General features: G+C 42.8%; 1 protein-coding gene across 4 annotated transcripts in view; it reads right to left on the minus strand.

Moving 5' to 3' along the window:
- Positions 1-17,766, minus strand: part of ZNF608 (zinc finger protein 608) — a 122,851-nt gene extending 105,085 nt beyond the window's left edge. Inside the window, exons 1-2 of one of the 4 annotated variants that reach the window (XM_053409189.1) lie at positions 17,569-17,766; positions 13,372-14,407 (exon numbers count right to left, since the gene is read on the minus strand). In XM_053409189.1, coding sequence (XP_053265164.1) covers positions 13,372-14,247 — 876 coding nt within the window. In that variant the 5' untranslated portion in view covers positions 14,248-14,407; positions 17,569-17,766. Of the gene's footprint in view, positions 1-13,371; positions 14,408-15,220; positions 16,692-17,568 lie in introns of those variants that run through there. The other 3 variants (XM_053409188.1, XM_053409190.1, XM_053409191.1) reach the window with 3 other exon arrangements.
- Between the last annotated feature and the right edge of the window lie 790 nt (positions 17,767-18,556).

An 18,556-nucleotide genomic window follows, 5' to 3' on the forward strand; every position in this document is an offset into this window, starting at 1 on the left:
CCAATTTTATTTGGATTACAATTTGGGGGGGGAGGCCCCATTGGCGAAAGCACACCCTCAGTTTCAACCTGTTTTGGTTTACAAACAGACGTCCGGAATGGATTATGGTTGTAAACCAAGGTACCACTGTATATTGCAAAAGTATTGCTCCTTACAGAAATGATAGAATTATTATTGACTCTCCCAATGCAAGTATCTAAGATCATTCATATTTGAAAACTAGGTTCCATAACTTTCCATAAACTGGGGCTGGTAGTTTCTGAGCAAACTAAGTCCTATTCAGGCACACTACTGGTGTGTAAACCTAGCATGCAAGCAGGGGTGAGTGCTCCACCTCCACATTGAAGGTGACCCGGAAACTACAATTAATCCAGAATGTGGCAGCGAGACTGGTGAGTCTGAGTGGCCACTGAGACCATATAGCACTGGTCCTGAAAGACCTTCATTGGCTCCCAGTACGTTTCCAAGCACAATTCAAAGTGTTGGTGCGGACCTTTAAAGCCCTGAACGACCTTGGCCCAGTATACCTGAAGAAGTGTCTCCACCCCCATCGTTCAGCCCAGACACTGAGGTCCAGCTCCAAGGGCCTTCTGGCGGTTCCCTCACTACAAGAATTGAGGTTACAAGGATCCAGGCAGAGGGCCTTCTTGGTAGTGGCGCCCGCCCTGTGGAACGTCCTTCCATCAGACGTCAAAGAAATAAACAACTATCTGACGTTTAGAAGACATCTGAAGGCAGCCCTATTTGGGGAAGTTTTTTATGACTGATATTTCAATGTATTTTTAATCTTATTTTGGAAGCCGCCCAGAGTGGCTGGGGAAACCCAGCCAGATGGGTGGGAAATAAATAAATAAAAGATGTCCCAGAGGCACCAAACTGGTCATTGTGGGGAACAAAATACCGAACTAAATGAACTTTTCATCTAATGCAAAAAGGCTCTTTTCATCCTCTTTATTTTGCCCTTGCACCAGAGTTTGGGAATGTCCCAATATTTGCCTGACAAAAGCTCCCAAGATAATAACTAACTAGAGGTCACTATTGTTTCAACTCTACGTAAACTTATCTGAAAGCCTCTCCAGTCCAAATCCAATGCTCTGAGCCTGACACAACACTGCATGTAAACAAACAAGTTAAAGATTACACTTGTATGCTCTCATTACTGATTTTATGACCCATGTATTAAACACAATGAGATAAAGTTGACTTTGCAAGTTGTAAATCAATGTATTTTAATGGTTGCATCAACTAATTGGTTTGCACTTTCATTTAGAAAACAACTGAAGTGGAAATGGAAAACTTCTCCACTTGAAGTTTCCAGTTGCTGATTTCAATTGCCTTGACTGAAGATCCACTGTGCAGGAGATCTACAGAGTAATGCCAAACCATAGTTTAGGGCTTTGGGGATGACCTGTCCTCGCCTGCTTTTCCCTCTCACTTCTGGAGTTAACAGCAAACCATAATTTGTCAATACATTCAAAGTGGACAAACCATATTGTTTTAGGCCAAATTATAGTTTGTCCGTTTTTAATGCAATTATTTGCACCTACCTGAAACTGATAGAGAGAAGGAAATAGCATGAGAACCAAGGGCTCATTCATTGTATCAAAAATGACACAAAGTGATGCATTATAAACACAGTCCAACATTTACCGATAAAGCTGGCCAAACGACTTAACAATTAAAAATTATCTAGAATCAAGAACAAGCTTGCAGTGAAACCACTTTTGTGTTAAACTCCAAAGTAGTCAAGATGCTACGGTCATCTCTCATCTCTCCAAACTGAATAAGTTGGCAGCAAAATGTCGGATGGGTCACTGTAATGTTGTTCAAAATTATAGACTTTGGGGCACAAAATCCCAGCTACATTTACACTGAAGCAACTTTGGGCTTTGTTACCAGTGTTAGAAACTCAGGTATAAAAGCTAAGCGCCAAATAGCTCCTTAAACCAAGGTTGCGGTAGCCAAAACAGGATGTCAAGTTGCCATTTGGGGGCGCTATGGCTCGAAAATCTTATTTTTCAAATGATGGACCGACTGTGATTGATTCTCAGTTAAAACATCTGGCTAGTTCAGATGACAACCTTGAGCTAGGTTAAGAACTTTCAGAACTTAAGAAAAGTCACTTTAGCTGGAAACAGTCCATATATAAATATTGGCCTACTCCGACCTCTTTTTCTTAATGGTGACTGCTCCTGCTGAGGCTGCAGTGAAAAAGCAATTTGGTTCCAGAAATTCACTCTGATTGGGCAGATAAAATATAAGTGTTAGAATTCTACAGGATGAGGTATTAACTGTAAAAACTGGTAAGATCCATGGATCCCCAGGCATGCACCTCCAGATGGTGGAGATGTCAGGCATCATCCTGGTGCCCAGGCACCTTCACTTGGTCGCAAGTGGTTGATAGTCAGGTGCAAAATGCGCCTGGCCAATTTCGAACATTGGGTTAGGTCTAGTTTGCATGCTTCCCGGAAGGTAAAGGTAACGGACCCCTGGATGGTTAAGTCCAGTCAAAGGTGACTTTGGGCTCATCTCGCATTCAGGCCAAGGGAGCCGGCGTTTGTCTGCAGGCAGTTTTCCAGTTAGTGTGGCCGGCAGGACTAAACCGCTTCTGGCGCAAAGAGACACAGTGACGGAAACCAGAGCACACAGAAACACTGAATACCTTCCTGCGACAGGAGTACCTATTTATCTACTTGCACTGGTGTGCTTTCGAACTGCTAGGTTGGCAGGAGCAGGGACAGAGCAATGGGAGCTCACCCCATCATGGGGATTCGAAACTCTGACCTTCCGACTGGCAAGCCCAAGAGGTTCAGTGGTTTAGACCAGAGTGACACCTGCGTCCCTATGCCACCTCCAGATGGTGGCAATGTCAGGTGTCATCCTGGTGCCCAGGCTCCTTCACTTGGTCACAAGTGGTCGATAGTGATAGTCAGGTGCAAAATGCACCTTGCGAAGTTCAAACGCTGTTTGTGGGCCAACAGCAAACCTTGTGTTAAGTCTGGTAAACAATCCTCGCTTGCTAGGGAGGAACAAACCATGATCCTGGTTCAGATATCACACTAAGGTGGTTTGCTTAAGCAACTGTGGTGGAGCAAATCGGGTTTGTGTGCACTAGCACACAGCTGGTGCACAGTGTGGTTTATTAAACCTTGGCATATTGTTGCGTGCGAAAGCTGCCAGTATATCTCTGAATCTGAAAAGCTAAGATGTGCTGCTGTCTTTTTACAATGGCCTTGGTTGGTTGCTCTTGGGAACAGAATGCTCTACTAGATGGTTCACTGGCTGCAGGGCTGTGTTTTCCTTCTTTCACCTAATTGGTTTTCAGTACAAGTTCCAAGGGCACAGAGCATCTTCTCTGCAATGGGAACAGCAGATCCCATCTTGAGGCAAACTGCCGTATTTTTCGCTCTATAAGACGCACCAGACCACAAGACGCACCTAGTTTTTGGAGGAGGAAAACAAGAGGGGGAAAAATTCTGAATCTCAGAAGCCAGAACAGCAAGAGGGATTGCTGCGCAGTGAAAGCAGCAATCCCTCTTGCTGTTCTGGCTTCTGGGATAGCGGCACAGCCTGCATTCGCTCCATAAGACGCACACAGATTCCCCCTTACTTTTTAGGAGGCAAAAAGTGAGTCTTATAGAGCAAAAAATACAGTAATTCTATTGGGAAGGTTGTCATCAAACCCCAGCTTAACATCATCATCATTATTGCCAATGTTACTTCATGATCTTTAAAAAAAGATGTTATTTATAAATTTCAGAAGTTTACAAATTAAATACACAATATATTTCCAATTAATATTCATTTATCATTTGACTTCCCCTTCATCCCTCCGCAGTTTCCCCATATTTTCTAATATTGCTGCATATTATAATTAATCTATACCCTATCCTTCCTGGTTGTTTTACTGCTGTTCTTCATTCAAACCCTACTTGCGTTTTTACATGTTTACAATAGCTCTTTAGATAGTCCAAGAAAGTTTTCCAATCCTCCTTAAAAATGGCCTCTTCTTGATATCCAATTTTCATGGTTAAATTTTCCAATCTGGCACATTCGTCAATTTTAACTGCCAATCTTCTTTTGTTGGTACCACCTCATCACGCCATTTCTGCACATATAGTATTACTCTTGCTGACATCGTGGCATAGAAGAGTAAGTTAATCTGCCTTTTGGGAACATCCATCCCAGTTATCCCTAAAAGAAACGCTTTTTTGGGAAGAGTTACTTTAATTTTTTTCTTTACCTCATTTTCTTTACCATCTCCCAACAATCCTTAGCCACTCTACAAGTCCACCCCACATATGGTAAAATGTACCTTCAACTTCTTCACATTCCCAACAGATACCCAGATTTATACATTTTTTCCCAATTTGCTTCATGTCAGATACCATCTATGGATCATTTTCATAAAACTTTCTTCCAGGGCAAAACACACTGTGAATTTCACATTCGGTTTCCACAGTTCCCCCCACAACTCAATCTCAATAATATGTCCCACCATCCCTAGCCCAATGGATCATAGCAGAACATTACATCATGATCAATGTTACATCTTGATTTATTCTTTTAAAAGAGAAGGAAATCTTGATCAGCTGCCTTGATCACATGCAGAATGAACAGGAGTGCATTAGAAAGCAAAACATGCAGATGCTAGCCGAATTATTCATCTGGGGCTTTCCAAAGAGGCGCCAAAGGGTTTCCCTCATCCTCCGCACTCTTTCACTGCATATTTGTGTGCAACCAGGATTCTGAACAATATCTGTGAATAGGCAATCAGAGAATTAGTCAATGGACTAATTTGAAGCAGGGCCATAGCTCAGTGGTGAAGCACACCCTTTGTATGCAAAAGGTCCCAACTTCAATCCATTACATCGTCAGATAGACCTGAGAAAGACTTTTGTCCGCAAATGCCTGTCAGTGTGTGGACAATACTGAGCTTGATGGTCTGACTTGGTATAACACAACTTCCCAGAAGATTTGATTCCAATTAAAAAGCTGTAAGCTCAATGAGTTCATAGCATGAGCTATGAACCGGGTGTTCCTATTTCAGCTGAGCCTTTAATCGCTGGTCTCAGTCCCACATCAATGATTAAACCAAACCATGGTGTAATTTGAGCGTCAGTCCCTGACCCAGTAACTTAACCATAGTTTAGGGAAGGGTTTCCCAAACTTGGGCCTACAGTTGCTCTTACTACAATTCCCATCATCCCTGATCACTCGTCCTGCTAGCCAGGGACGATAGGAGACGTAGTCCAAAAACAGCTGGAGACCCAAGCTTGGGACACCCTGGTTTAGGGTCATGTGTGTGGGTAAAGACAAACTGCAATTTCTTAGCCTCAGACCTCCACCTGTAATTTAATAACATTGCCCTCTACTGCATTTATAAGGATTATTGAGATTGATAAATATGAAGCGCTTTGAACACTTAAGAAACTGCTCTATAAATGTATAACTTGCCATTCTGTATGCGCTGTCACACTGCTGAAAGAATGATATAAGACTTTTATTGCTGCTTATACGTTAGAATTTGTGCATGAGTCTGTTGGCATGGCTCATCAGGGTCCATTATTTAACAGCTATGGCAGTGCCCTGGTCTTGCAAGCTGACTCTTTGCTGTAGACTACATATTCTCTTTCCAGAGAAATGGATTGGTCGGAAGCAAATTCTGGTAAGGAGCCCCTTTTGCCTGACACAGATATTTTGTCCATACCGAAAGCTTCGTCACCTGAATGCAGTTCACCTGGGTTTAATGGTGGTGTTGAAATGCTTCACAAAAGTGGTGCAATACAGTGGTACCTTAGTTCTCAAACTTAATCCGTTCCGGAAGTCCGTTCCAAAACCAAAGCGTTCTAAAACCAAGGTGTGCTTTCCCATAGAAAGTAATGCAAAATGGATTAATCCGTTCCAGACTTTTAAAAACAACCCCTAAAACAGCAATTGAACATGAATTTTACTACCTAACGAGACCATTGATCCATAAAATGAAAGCAATCATCAATGTACTGTACTATAAAATAAATAAGACAGTACTGTAGATGATAAAAATTAAAATTATTTTTTTCCTTACATGTACTGCTAATCATTGTTTGGATGGGGGCTTTTATCCATTTCTGCAGTCACACAATCAATCAATCAGTAGCTGAACTGGGCTCCACAGAGTCACAAAAACATATCACAAAAACGAAGTCACAAGTCAGTCCCATAAAACGAAGAACAAGTCACAGTCAAAAAACCGAAAAAGCCACAAAAACGCAACAAGATAGCAAAGACAAAAGGTCCAAATATCATCTCAGTGTTGCATCAGTGCTTGGGACTGAACAGCCGACAGTCAACAAAAATTCTCTGATTAACAGCAGAAACTCAATTTACAAATGGAACACACTCAACAGGAAGGCAAAGTTCCAGGGCAATGTTCACAAACCGGAACACCTACCATACCTTTCCGTCTATAAGACGCTCCCCATGTATAAGACACCCTCTATTTTGGGGGACTCAAATCTAAGAAAATGGGGGGAGATCGCACAGAGTTATTGAGCTTTTTTGCGGAGGATTGCCCAAAGTTGTTGAGCTTTGGGGGAAGTGGGGATTATCCGGGTTGTTGAGAGTTTTTTAGAGGGGATTGCTGAAAATCACTCACCTGCTAGCCTACAAAAAAACACCTCTCGTCTGTCCCATCACCGGCAGAAGCTGCCAATCGCCCGCCCAACTGCCGCAGCATCAGCCAATCAACACCAGCCATTGACGCTGCAACCAATAACGCGCCCAATAGCCACTGACTATGTGGCACCAAACAATCAAATGTCCGCCCTATGCCCTACCAATGTAAAAGACGACCCCCACATAATTTTAAAAGGAAAAAACCTTGTCTTTATACACGGAAAAGTACAGTACTTCAGGGTTTGCAGCGTTCTATTTCCAACTTGTTCATAAACTAAGCTGTTCTAAAAATAAGGGACCACTGTATATAGAAAGGACAGAGAACCTCAAATTTCTTATTTCAGTGAAATGGCTTCTATTGAAGGTTGCAGGTTCGATCCCTGAAAGCGACAAGGTGCATATTCCTGCAGTGCAGAGGGTTGGACCAGATAATCCTTAGGGGCATAGCTGTCAACTTTTCCCTTTTCTTGCGAGGAATCCTATTCGGAATAAGGGAATTTCCCTTAAAAAAGGGAAAACGTTGACAGCTATGCTTAGGGGTCCCTTCCAACTCTACAATTCTATGAAAGAGACTTGACCCTCCAACAGCCGTTTCTAATGAGGAGTTTACAAAGCAGGATAATAAAAATAAAAATCCATTGCTGTTTCTAGTGTTAAGGGGATCCTTCAAGAATCTTTTGCCTTTCCTGTTACTAAAGCGCTTGCTTATGTTAAACAAAATTTAAAAAAAGTGTAAACGTTTCAAGTGGAGTTTTAAGTCAGGAATTCTAAGCAATATTTATTATTTCAAATACAGATTCAAGAGTGGGAATTAATCTAGATTAATTTTAAATGGAGTATCAGAGTTTGAACCTATATAATATTATGATTTCTGGGTCATACCACCATAGCCCATAAAAGTTACCAGAGTCTTATCTTCATGAAATTCAAGTACCCTAACCCTTAACCCCTTCAGAAAACAATGTAATTTCCACACATTTTTGTTTGTGTGTGTTGTTTTCAATGTGGCAACAACTTGGTTCTCACCCAGTTGATGCTTTTAGACTAGATTATAACAATCCAGCTGGCTCGTCACATTTCCCAATGCAATGTTATAATGTCTCATTCCCATTTGCTAAAAACCTATTGCTTCATCTCCAACACAGTATGTTCATTTCATTATTATTATTTTTAAAAGATGCTCCTGTAAATATCAGGATGTAATTGTTGATATTTAAACAGTGTTCCTCTTTTTCTAACAAGTTTTTCTCAGGCAGAGATATATACTGGAAGATGGGTTTGGGGGCTTAAGTGATTGTTGGAAAAAGTAGCTTTCCAATTATCACAGACCTGCCAGGAAAAGCAGAAATGCATTATGTGTTAATGATCACAACCAGGGGTCCACGCTTAACTCTTTTGTCAGAACTACAGCAGATCCTCCCCGCAGCTTCACCATTAATATGTCTGTTTCCTGTCAGCCTACTCAAGAGATAATGCCATTTATCTCAAGGCAACACAAGACCAGTCATTAGCTTCAATAACAGACCTCAAACAAAGGCAGGAAGTTGGGTTTTTTTCCAAGGTGCACAGTCTGCAGCCAAGAATCCTATTGCCTAACAGTTCAGAAATTCAGCTTTTGTCTTTCAAATGATTTTTCTGCACCTAATGCAACAATTTCAGTTAGCTTTCGTAAAGAGTCTGTTTCCTGGAAATTTCAGCGAGCAGCTTTTATCATGTATACCATTAGGTAATTGGTAATAACCTACTAAAATTATCCTTTGGGAATGTTTTTCCCTCCTGCCCTCCCCGTTTCCCTTTTTTCCCTCTCTCTTGCCTCTGGCGGGGGAGGGAATGGACAGAATAATTCAAGCACTTGCTAAATAATGAGATGTTTGAAAAACTGGCCCTTGTTGGGCTGCTGGAGCTGATTCCCTGTTCTCAATTCTTCAGCGATAAACTAAAACTAAGCTTTTCTTAAAAGTATAGAGGTTTGAAATATACGTATGGGCACACATTGTCCCTGGCTTTCTTGTATTCTAGAAATCCACTGCCTTTCTACAAAGTTACAGGTCAATGTTTTAAATAATAATTTAAAAAGTGGGGGGAGGGGAATGTTAGCAAATCTCACGTTTTGTTCAACTCATGTTTTTTTATATTGCAAACTGGGAACAGATGGTACATTGCGTGTTACTTCAAATCTGGTTATTGAACACCTCTGTGGTTACACAAGAGTTTTGCTTAGCATTTTTAAAATACGTTTTCATTTATTGGGCTATAAACTGCTTCTTCGCTCAAAAAAGTATTTATATACTCCTAATTAAAGCACGCAAAACAAGCTGAACCTAAACACATGCTAAAATTCCTTTCATTTCTTTTACTGGGCATTCATGAAGTTGTTGGTTTTTAAAAAAAATATATATGGTAAGATTGAGTAATGTCCTGTGTAAAATTTACATGCCCCCCCCCAAGTGGTTCACAAGAACCACATTCCTTTAGATGCTTTGCTTTATGCATGTCTCAGGGCCCATTGTTTCAGTGTTACTTTAACCTTGCAGAGGAATTCAATACAGAATGAATCTGGCCTGAGAGGTCACTGGGTTCATACAGAAAGCTTTCCTCAGCCAAAGGCCACCACCTCTTCACCTAGACCCCGAAAAACGTCGTCACACTACTAGACAGTGCTATAGAGCATTAAGAACCCGGAGCAGGGCTTATTATGAAGCGCCCAAGAGTTATCAATGTTTTCAACAGCTAAATCCCTTATGTAGCTTTCAAAACAGTTTGCTGTCCAGCAACAATGGACTTTGTTCCTTAATTGCAACCAGTGACCTTTCTGCCCTTTGCTTCTCCCAGCAGTGAATAAATGGCCCCTAAACAGCAGCATTAGCCGGCATATTAAAACACACACATCTTCATAAACTCATAGGCTAGCGTTTGCACATCACGTTAAAGCTGCTGGTGTGCACAGAGTTTTGCTCCTGGCTGCGATGCGCTTGGAGGTACCAGCCCAACCAAGACACCAAACAACATTGTGTTGCCCTAACCTGGGCTTTTGGGTTTGCCCCCCCCAAAAAAAAAGCAAATTGCAAGCAGTAAGAAGAGAGGAATCTTTGCCTACCACTTGTGATCGCCTGGAGCAGAAAACTTGTGGTTCATTGCTCTAGGAGCGAGAGAGGAGGACTTTGGAGAACTGTACATTAGCTGGTTCAGATTATACCATAGTTTAACGTTGACTGTGGTTTAATATGACGTGCGAACCAGGCCATTAAGTCAAAACACATTCTTAAGAAAAACGTGTCAAGTGTCCCATGACTGTACAGAAAATGCGAAAAGCTGGCCACAATAATCAGCCGCTAGCAACTGCATGTTAATAGGCTAAGGATGTGTGTTTTTATACACACACTGTACCAGTTTTGGTAAACGTGCACAATGAACAATTATTGCACACACAGCGTATAAATCAAATGGGAAGTTCTTGAAGACTACTTAAAATTTTCACAGGGTAACAGCAGCAGAAATTGATAAACCATAAAAGAAAGGGGCACTCATGCTGATTAGCAATTTCTGTAACTTCCTACAAAACAGTTGGTATTTGGCAATGATGAAAGGGGCCAGATTTTAACATTCCAAGCCTGACATGCATATATGGCCTACCTGTCACAACTAGACACTCAAACCTTTCCCATTGTTTTACTTATTTACACATCGGTGGTGTGTTAACCACCCAATGGGCTGAACAAATATGTAACCTCAGACGTTTTTTAAATTCCAAGATACTCACATCTTCTACCTACACATCAAGGGAGTGGCATCTCTTAAGAGGAGAGAGGAAGACACTGAATTCAGTTGGGCGTGATTTTGTGTGACTTTCTGCAGTACAGAAACAGAAGAAGCAAACCCCCCAAATAGACTCTTTAAGCAAAACGTTAAAATTAAATAGCAATTGTGCCTCTTGGGAATCTGCTCTCGGCTTTCCATGTTGTGGCTGTTGCTTTTTAGAGAGCTAAGCGCTGTCACAGACAAGAAGACAAAGGTTTTGAATATTCAGTTATTAATAAATTTGAGAACCTATTTAAAGGGAGATGCCAGTTTAAGTGTGGAAATTGATTCAGCCACCCACTGCTGGAAAATCCATGCCAAGTCCAAGAGGGATGCTATTTGTGTGCTGGTCACGTATCTACTACATCTTTGGACAGAGGAAAGGTTCGATTTTAATTTCCCAAATATATCTTCTTCTTTTTCCTCAGCAAGGACTATGCTTGGTTATCTTTTTTAAAAAGGAGAGAAAGGGGAGGAGAAGGAAACAGCACCACAAAGTGCCACATCCTTTTGCAGCAAGGTTTCACATTCAGACACATAATATTTGATTGAAAGGAATTTCTCCCCGAAGTAAAAAAACCTGAAGGATGCTTTTAGACAGTAAGCCAACACACCAGTGTGGCAGACAATGGGGCAGCACTGCAGGGCTCTAACAAGTGAAGTCATTAAAGTCAGTTTGAGCCAACAGCAGTGGGTGTTACTGGTAATTCAAACTCCACCGATTCTATAAAGGCAAGTGCTGAAATAAGAAGTGCTCCTTTGGCAAAAGGAGAGGGGGGAGGGAAACAGCTCCTCCAGACAGGTTTGTTCCTAGTTTACACATTACCTCATTTACATTACACTGGCTGAAATGTACTTTGCTTGTATATGAATTCATTCCTCATATAATTTCCTGTGTGACTGGAATGAAAAGGATCACACACACAAGGGGGGCGGGTGGGAAGGAGGGAGGGAGGGAGGAAAACCACACCACTGTCTAATCTCTTGTTGCCATGACAGCAGCCTTTGAGATACTGAAATGTTCAGATTGCCAGCTAAACAAAATTGTTGAATGTGAACATTTGGCTGAAAGATTAAAAGGCTAAGGAGGTTAGGAAAGGGCAGCACCTCCCACATTCCAGCCATCCACTGAATCCAATCAAATGGCTCTGACTCTTTAACCACAAGCATTGTGAAGACTGGATTAGGGCAATTTATCTAGATAGTTAAAGCAGATTAGAGAACTGCAATTTGAAGGCTGTTGGCAACAAAAGCAAGTGCCTACTGTACTGAGTTAATAAAAACACACACACACAACAACAACACTGTAGCCTGAGATTTTAGGACAGCTTTCAGAGCACAGCAGAAGCATTTCACTAAGCCAGAACACAGACCGCACTTTATACCTTAGGAAGTCAACCAATCTGGGTCTCTCTCTCTCTCCCCCCAAACTCCCCACACATCTGCAGCTAGGAAAGAATTACACAGAGACCATTCAGAGCCATGTTTGCAAGCGAAGAAGGAGGACACAACCAGAACTCAACACTCTAAATGAGAGAGAGAGAAGGCTGTGCAGATTACGTTGGGATCTTGTCCAAGCTGTAATTTGCAAAAAAAAAATAAAAAAAAAATCAACCAGGCATTTGCTACAGCGAGATCATTTTGAGCATGTCTTAGGGATGCGGGGGGAATTAACAAGCACAGGATTCTCTAGAGAATTATGCGCCGCACAAGAGTCACAGACCTGACCCAACACAGCCAGTGCTTCTGAACACCTGTACACAACTTTCCTGCACTCAACGCAGAAAGTTCTCCAGCTCTGAAACTTGAAATGGGAATAATGTCTGAATGATTGCGTGCAATCATGTCGCCAGCTATTACCCAGCAGGGCTCTTTCTGGAGTGGGGAAAAGGGTTGGGGGTTGGGGAGGGGTTGTCTTTGTTTAAGCAACCTGTAGAATTAATTTGACTCTTAATTATAAGCCAACAATAGCTCCCTAGATGACAAAGGAACCTTCTGTCCTCTGGATGCAGAACAATCCTTGCTTACACCAAACGCTGCCCCAGTGAGCAATAACAATAGCCCAGAGAAACCAGTCCCCTCCACCTCCCTTCACAATGCAAAGCCATTTATCCTTCGCAGAGAACATCCTTCAGACTTCAGTGAGGAGGGAGAAAAACACACACACATTTTTCAACGACTCAACAAACAGGCAGCTCACATGAAGGAACTCCTTGAGAATGCAGATAAGAGGAGACTGCTGGGCAGAGGAGAACATGTTTTCCTATATTTGGAAAAGAGGGTTTTGCACACGTAGATGTGGGTACAGCGCGGGCCCCCTCCCCCACTGCCCTCCTTCCAAACAGGTTATCCGCACACCGCATGACTGCTGACAAAGCACTCCTTATGGCAGTTTCTGAATTATGTAGGGCTTCCTGGCTTCGGTAGGAGCAGCAATGACTCTCCACCTTATTATTCCACCCCCCCAAAAAACAAAAATACAATAACACTTTGGGACTATTCTTCAAACCCATGGCAATAGAAGATTCCAATATCTGCTCTGCATCCTTTGTTGCTGTTGTGGGGGTAGGAATTTCTCAACACCTGGGCAGAAGGGACACCACCGCTTTTTTTCCCCTTTGAGTGTAGGCAATGAAGAACAGACAACAGATATGCAATTTCAAACAACAAGATTAACAAACGCGAAGCCAAAACAAATTAAGAACCACAATGCATTGGTACTTTCCCCCGGAACAACAACAACAACAAAAATACCCAAACAAACCGCAAACAGGTAAGATTTACTCCAGGGTGCCAAGAGGTGACTGGAGGAAACCGAGAAGGGGAGTTTGAAATGTTATATGCAAACAGAAGCTGGGCAAGAGTTGTGGGAAGTTTCATCAAACAACAAGGGGGCGGGAAAGCACATGGTCTTACCTTTTCTGTTTTCAGCTTCTTAATTCTCCTGTGGCTTTCCTCCTCCTCCTCTTCTTTCTTTACCAAGAGAGAGTTCCCCATTAACCCTGAATCTGGGGCGCTTTTGCTCACATCCCCCACGGCGGAGGCGGCGCAGTTGAAAGGGCTGTTGCTCCCAACGCCACCTCCCTTGGTCCCAAAGCCATACAAGTGCCCAGGGGGAGGTTGGCTCCCGCTGCTGTTGTTGTGTCCCTGCTGCAGGTCAAGTTGCTTGTCCTTCCTGGATTTCCCTCCATCCTTATCCCGCTTGGAGCCTCTGCTGCCCTGGGCTTTACCTGCCTTCTCCTCTTTATTATTTTTCCCACAGGAAGCAATAGCACTGCCGCCGCCGCCGTTGTTGTTGCTGCTGCTGGTGTTGTTATTGCCATTTGAGTTGGCGCTCACACTTTGACCCAGCGCTGAATTCATGCCAGCCGCCTCGCCTGAGCGCCCTTGGGCTTCCTGCCTCTTGCCAGCGCTGCCGATTTCAGGAATCCCATACAAGGCTGACGAAGGCAGAGATTTACTAGCATCCTTCGAAGTTTTACTCCTTTTCACTTTTGATTTGCTCGTTTCTTTGTGTGAAGAATTCCCCTGCGGGGCGGGGGGCTGGACTGAAGCAAATTTTAGGCCATCAGCTAAGGCGGAGGTAGCATTCACCCCACTGGAAGCGAGACCCCCACAATCCTTGGAACTCAAGGAATTATTCATCTCAAATTTCTGTCTGTCCTTCTCCAAATCAGCATCCAAATCGATGATTAAATTCCCAACCCCAATTTCCCAGTCATCACCACTGTCATAAGCATCAACCGTGTTTGGATCCACACCTTTGCCAGCAGCGGAAGTGTTCAATGACATCCTGAATATGAGACCTCTGGAGTAAAAATCAGACGAACTTTCCTTTGGAGATGAGGGGACATTCGTTTATCTCCGTGGGCCTTTTTAAAATGTAATTCTTCTCGCCTTCCTTCCCCAGGTATATTTGGGTAGATACCCTGAAGTCCAGGTCCACCTTTTCCTGCGAGGAAGGGGAAAAGTCGAATATTTCTTGGCTGGGTGTTACCAGAATATAATAAAATTAAAAATATAGAGGCAAGGGAGACAGAAAAGACACTCCATATATTAATTTTAAAGAGGTCTGATAAACTGAAGCCTTTGATAATGAGCATCTTCCCTAGAGGTGCATCCCATCATCCAAGATCACTCTTTAAAACGGCATGTACCAAAAACAAAAACCACAGCAAAAAAACAAAACAAAACCCTTTTAAAGTTGACAGATTTAAATCCACAAAAAAATACCAAGCAGTGAATGTGATTCTGGATCACTTAGGCACAAAGAGAGAGAGAGAGCAGCTTCCCTCCCAAAATGCATTCCAAAAATTTTGTTATTTTAAACCAGCCCCCTTCAAGTTTTGTGACTTTTCTCTAAATTAGATTATCTTGTTTCTGTGAGGGAGGCGGGGACGGAGGAGGTTACTGACACACACAACAAGAGCCAATGAAAGTGCATATTCATTTTAGCATTTTTTGTTTACCTGAGGGAAGGTGAATGCACCATTTCTGTATAAAATGCACAGAAGATAACATTTCTAAAAGTGGTCCTAATGTCGTCTTAGGTCACCTACGGCTCCATCTGTTAAATATAGTATTACTGACTGTACAGGAAACTGATTAAGACATACACTTTAAATGATCTACTTCCAAGGCGGCCTCTAACCGCAAATGAGTGTGTGTTTGACACAGCTTAGCTAAAATTATTTTCAAAGGAATCTGCCCATTTCCAATGGCTGAGTGTCCAAATATTTACATACATATTACGTGCATTGCTTACCTTTAATCCTTTATCATTTTTTTTATTAAAAAAAAAATTAAGCCAGCAAATCAAAATTCTCTCCTCACTGGTCTCAGCAAAAAAGTCAGTTCCCCCATTTCATTTTCCTTAAAAGAGCAAGTGATCACGTAGAAGAAACCAAAGTAACATTTCTGCCAGAGTAATCGTCGAGGAACATATTTCCACTTTGGCAATGAGGGGGGAAACAGAGGTCCTTTCCCCCCCCCCCGCACACACACACACACACACACACACACACACACACACAACTACCACCACCTTTTCTTTGGAGATTTGGTGTGTGTTTTTTTCCTCCTTTAAAATATTTGGTTGCTCACAACTTCACAGGCTTGCAAGGTAGCATTTCACATTCACAACATCAGAAGCCCTCAAGCACCCCCCAGGAAAAAAGAAAAAAGAAAAATCCTTTTCTCCCCTCCCTTGCTGGAGCAAAGCACCAAGATGATGTGATTGTAGCAAAAAAAAAAAATTAAAAAGGTTGCAAAATTGTTTTCCTCCAACTTCACATCCCGTCGTCAGTTCCAGATTCTGCAGCCATCCTGATCAGTAAGTAATGATCCCATGAAAGAAAACCTACAGGCGTCCGGCTTGTTACAAGGCAGAATGTGCTAACATCGGGGAAAATTAGTGAAAGAGAGGGAGGGGGGCAGAGAGAGGACTGAAAATCTGGGCTGGATTCCGCCTGTTAGTCGGGAAGTGGCATTTCCCCCCCCCCTCCCGTCCTGACAGATCTGACTTCTTGAACTAACTTGAGGGGGAAAGAGGGAGGGAGAGAGAGAGAGAGAGAGAGAGAGAAGGAAGGGGGGAGGGAAAGAGAGGAAAAGGGAGGGAATAAAAGCAGAGCCTGATAAACCAGTTATCAGAAAATTTGGTGGGAGTGCAAACGCAAAGGGATCCTTTGCAAAAAAAAAAAAGGAAGCAAAATATTCCCACCATTTAAAGTTTAAAGGGGGTGGGGAATCGGATTGCAATTGCTTTTCAGGGTTTGGGTGTTTGCAGGCGTGAGTAAGTCATGTGGTGGGTAATTCAGTAATTAAGAGTCCAGAGATATAAAAATGGGCGACCTTGTTTTCAGGACAGAGGGGTGTTTTTTCCCCCCCTCTCTCTCTTTTTCAGAATCGTTCCAGCAAACCCTGGTTCATCGTTTTCATTTATTCCCCTCCTCCTCCTCCTCGCCTTGGCTGGGTATTTTTTAATTAGCTGGCGCTTGGAAAGCTAAAAGCTGTAATGAATTGCGGAGAGATTGGAAAAGCGGAGCGTTGCATGTATGTTCGGGGAGGGGGAAGGGTGGAAAAAAGAGAGAGAGAGAGGCAGGCGAGAAAGAAAGAAGGAAGGAAGGAACGCAGCAGGCAAGGAGGAAGAGGAGGGCGCGGGAGAGCGGGGGATGGGCGAGGGAGAAGGAGCCACCAACCACCTAAAAGGAGCGATTTTGTTACAGTTCAAGCTTTTCACATCACGTGAGGATCAAGGGCTCAATTGGTCGTCGTGAGAACAAAAAAAAGGGGGGGTTGACAACCGTATCAAGAAAATACTGATCTGGTCTTTAAAAAGGAAAGAAATGCGGTGGGGGGTTTGGAAAAAAGGTCGATTTTTCTCTCCCTTTCCCTCGAGGGCTGGCACAGCTTGCAGGTACGAAGCCCAAAAATACTGCAAGGATGGGGAGGGTCCTTTGCACGGCGATCTATTTTTATTTCATTGTAATAAAATGCCAGCGCAACGAACCACTTCGCGGATCTCTATCGGGCCGTGGCAGTTTTGGGGGTTGCGTTTTTATTTGCTTCTTTACACGGGAGGAGGTGGAAAGAAGAGGCTGCTTTTTGACTGGCTCACTGCGCCAAAAGCACACGGGCTGCCCCGGTTTTAAGCATTGCAAACATTTGTTCCAATGTGACAGAAGGACATTTCCTCCCCCCTGCTCCAAAAAAAAGAGCTTGTTCTGTATTTTAACACAAGCTCTTCCCGATCTTCTTTTTTTCTTTGGTGGGGGGAAGGTGTGAATAACAGGCAAGGTCCATAATTATGTCAATTTTTATTCTCCCTATTTGGTCAGTAACACCCGCCCCCTCCAAGAAAAAAGGTAATATATTTAACGCGACCCCTCCCTTCCAGTGCACGTTAAGGATGATTTGTGCGACGCTTTCAGCCCTCTCCTAAATATTCCTCACCGTGATCGTGGGTTTTTATTTCTAAGCCCGAATACACCAGGTTGCACACATTTCTTAACACTCACTCCCCTTTCATATGGAAATATATAAATATATATCAGTATATGTTTATATATATCCCCTCTAAAGTGCTATCGAGAGACACCACGCAGCCGTACTTACGGTCTGTATTGAATCGAGTTGACCTTTTCCTTCTACAACTGCATTGAGTGTGTTTTGGTTGCAGCCGATTTTTATGTTGGGAGGAAAAAAACATTTAAAAAAAAGAAGAGAGAGGCTAGATTTCTTCAACAAGATTTATGGGTTTTGGTTTTTTTGTTGTTGTGTTTGTTGGAAGAAAACAGCACCAGATGTCATGGACCTTTAAAATATTTTTTTTAAAAAAATTAAAAAAATAAAATAAAAATCCCTGCAAAACACACAGCCTCTCGCCATGCACACATGAGAGAGCGCACTGCACAAACCAGCTCAGCTGCAAACAGCGAGCAGCAGAAATCAGAACTGCAGAGAAAGCAGAGTGTGAAGCAAGCATAGACTCTGTACCTGAAAAGGGACTTTTCTTTGTTCCCAATGCCCTTTCCCATCCGTCCAATCAGAGGCCAGCTTTTATGAAACCGGGCTCTCTGATTGGACAGCTGCTCCTCTCGGCTGCCGGAGGGGGGGTGAGAAATGCACGCGCGCGCTCACACACTCACATAGAAAAAGCCTTGTATTTTGCAATCGCCCGGCTGCGCTGGGGGCTCCAATAGGCAGCCTCCTGCTACAGCAAGATACAAATCATGTTTCCCATTTCAATTACGGCATTAGCCTATACATTTTATTTAAATTAAAGGAGCAGCAAAGCGGGTGAGGAGAAGCGCAAGCCGCGTCTCCTGCAGGGAAGCAAGAGGGAGACTCCTCCACTCATATGTGTGTGTGTGTGTGTGTGTGTGTGTTGCTGCTGCTGCTGTTTGCAAAACCACAACTAATGGCTTCCCTATGTGATTTTTTTTCCAAGGAGCCATTGAAGATCTCGTCTCGTTTCTCCGAATGGCCCCTCGCTGAATCTTTGCAACAACACGGCCCTGCCTGCGGATCTCCTTTTAATAATAAAAATAATTAAAAATAATAATACAGATGAGAAAGGCTTTTGAGCGACGCTTGCAAAAAA

Source organism: Podarcis raffonei, chromosome 11 (assembly GCF_027172205.1).
Source record: "Podarcis raffonei isolate rPodRaf1 chromosome 11, rPodRaf1.pri, whole genome shotgun sequence".
NCBI classification, from domain to species: Eukaryota; Metazoa; Chordata; class Lepidosauria; order Squamata; family Lacertidae; genus Podarcis; species Podarcis raffonei.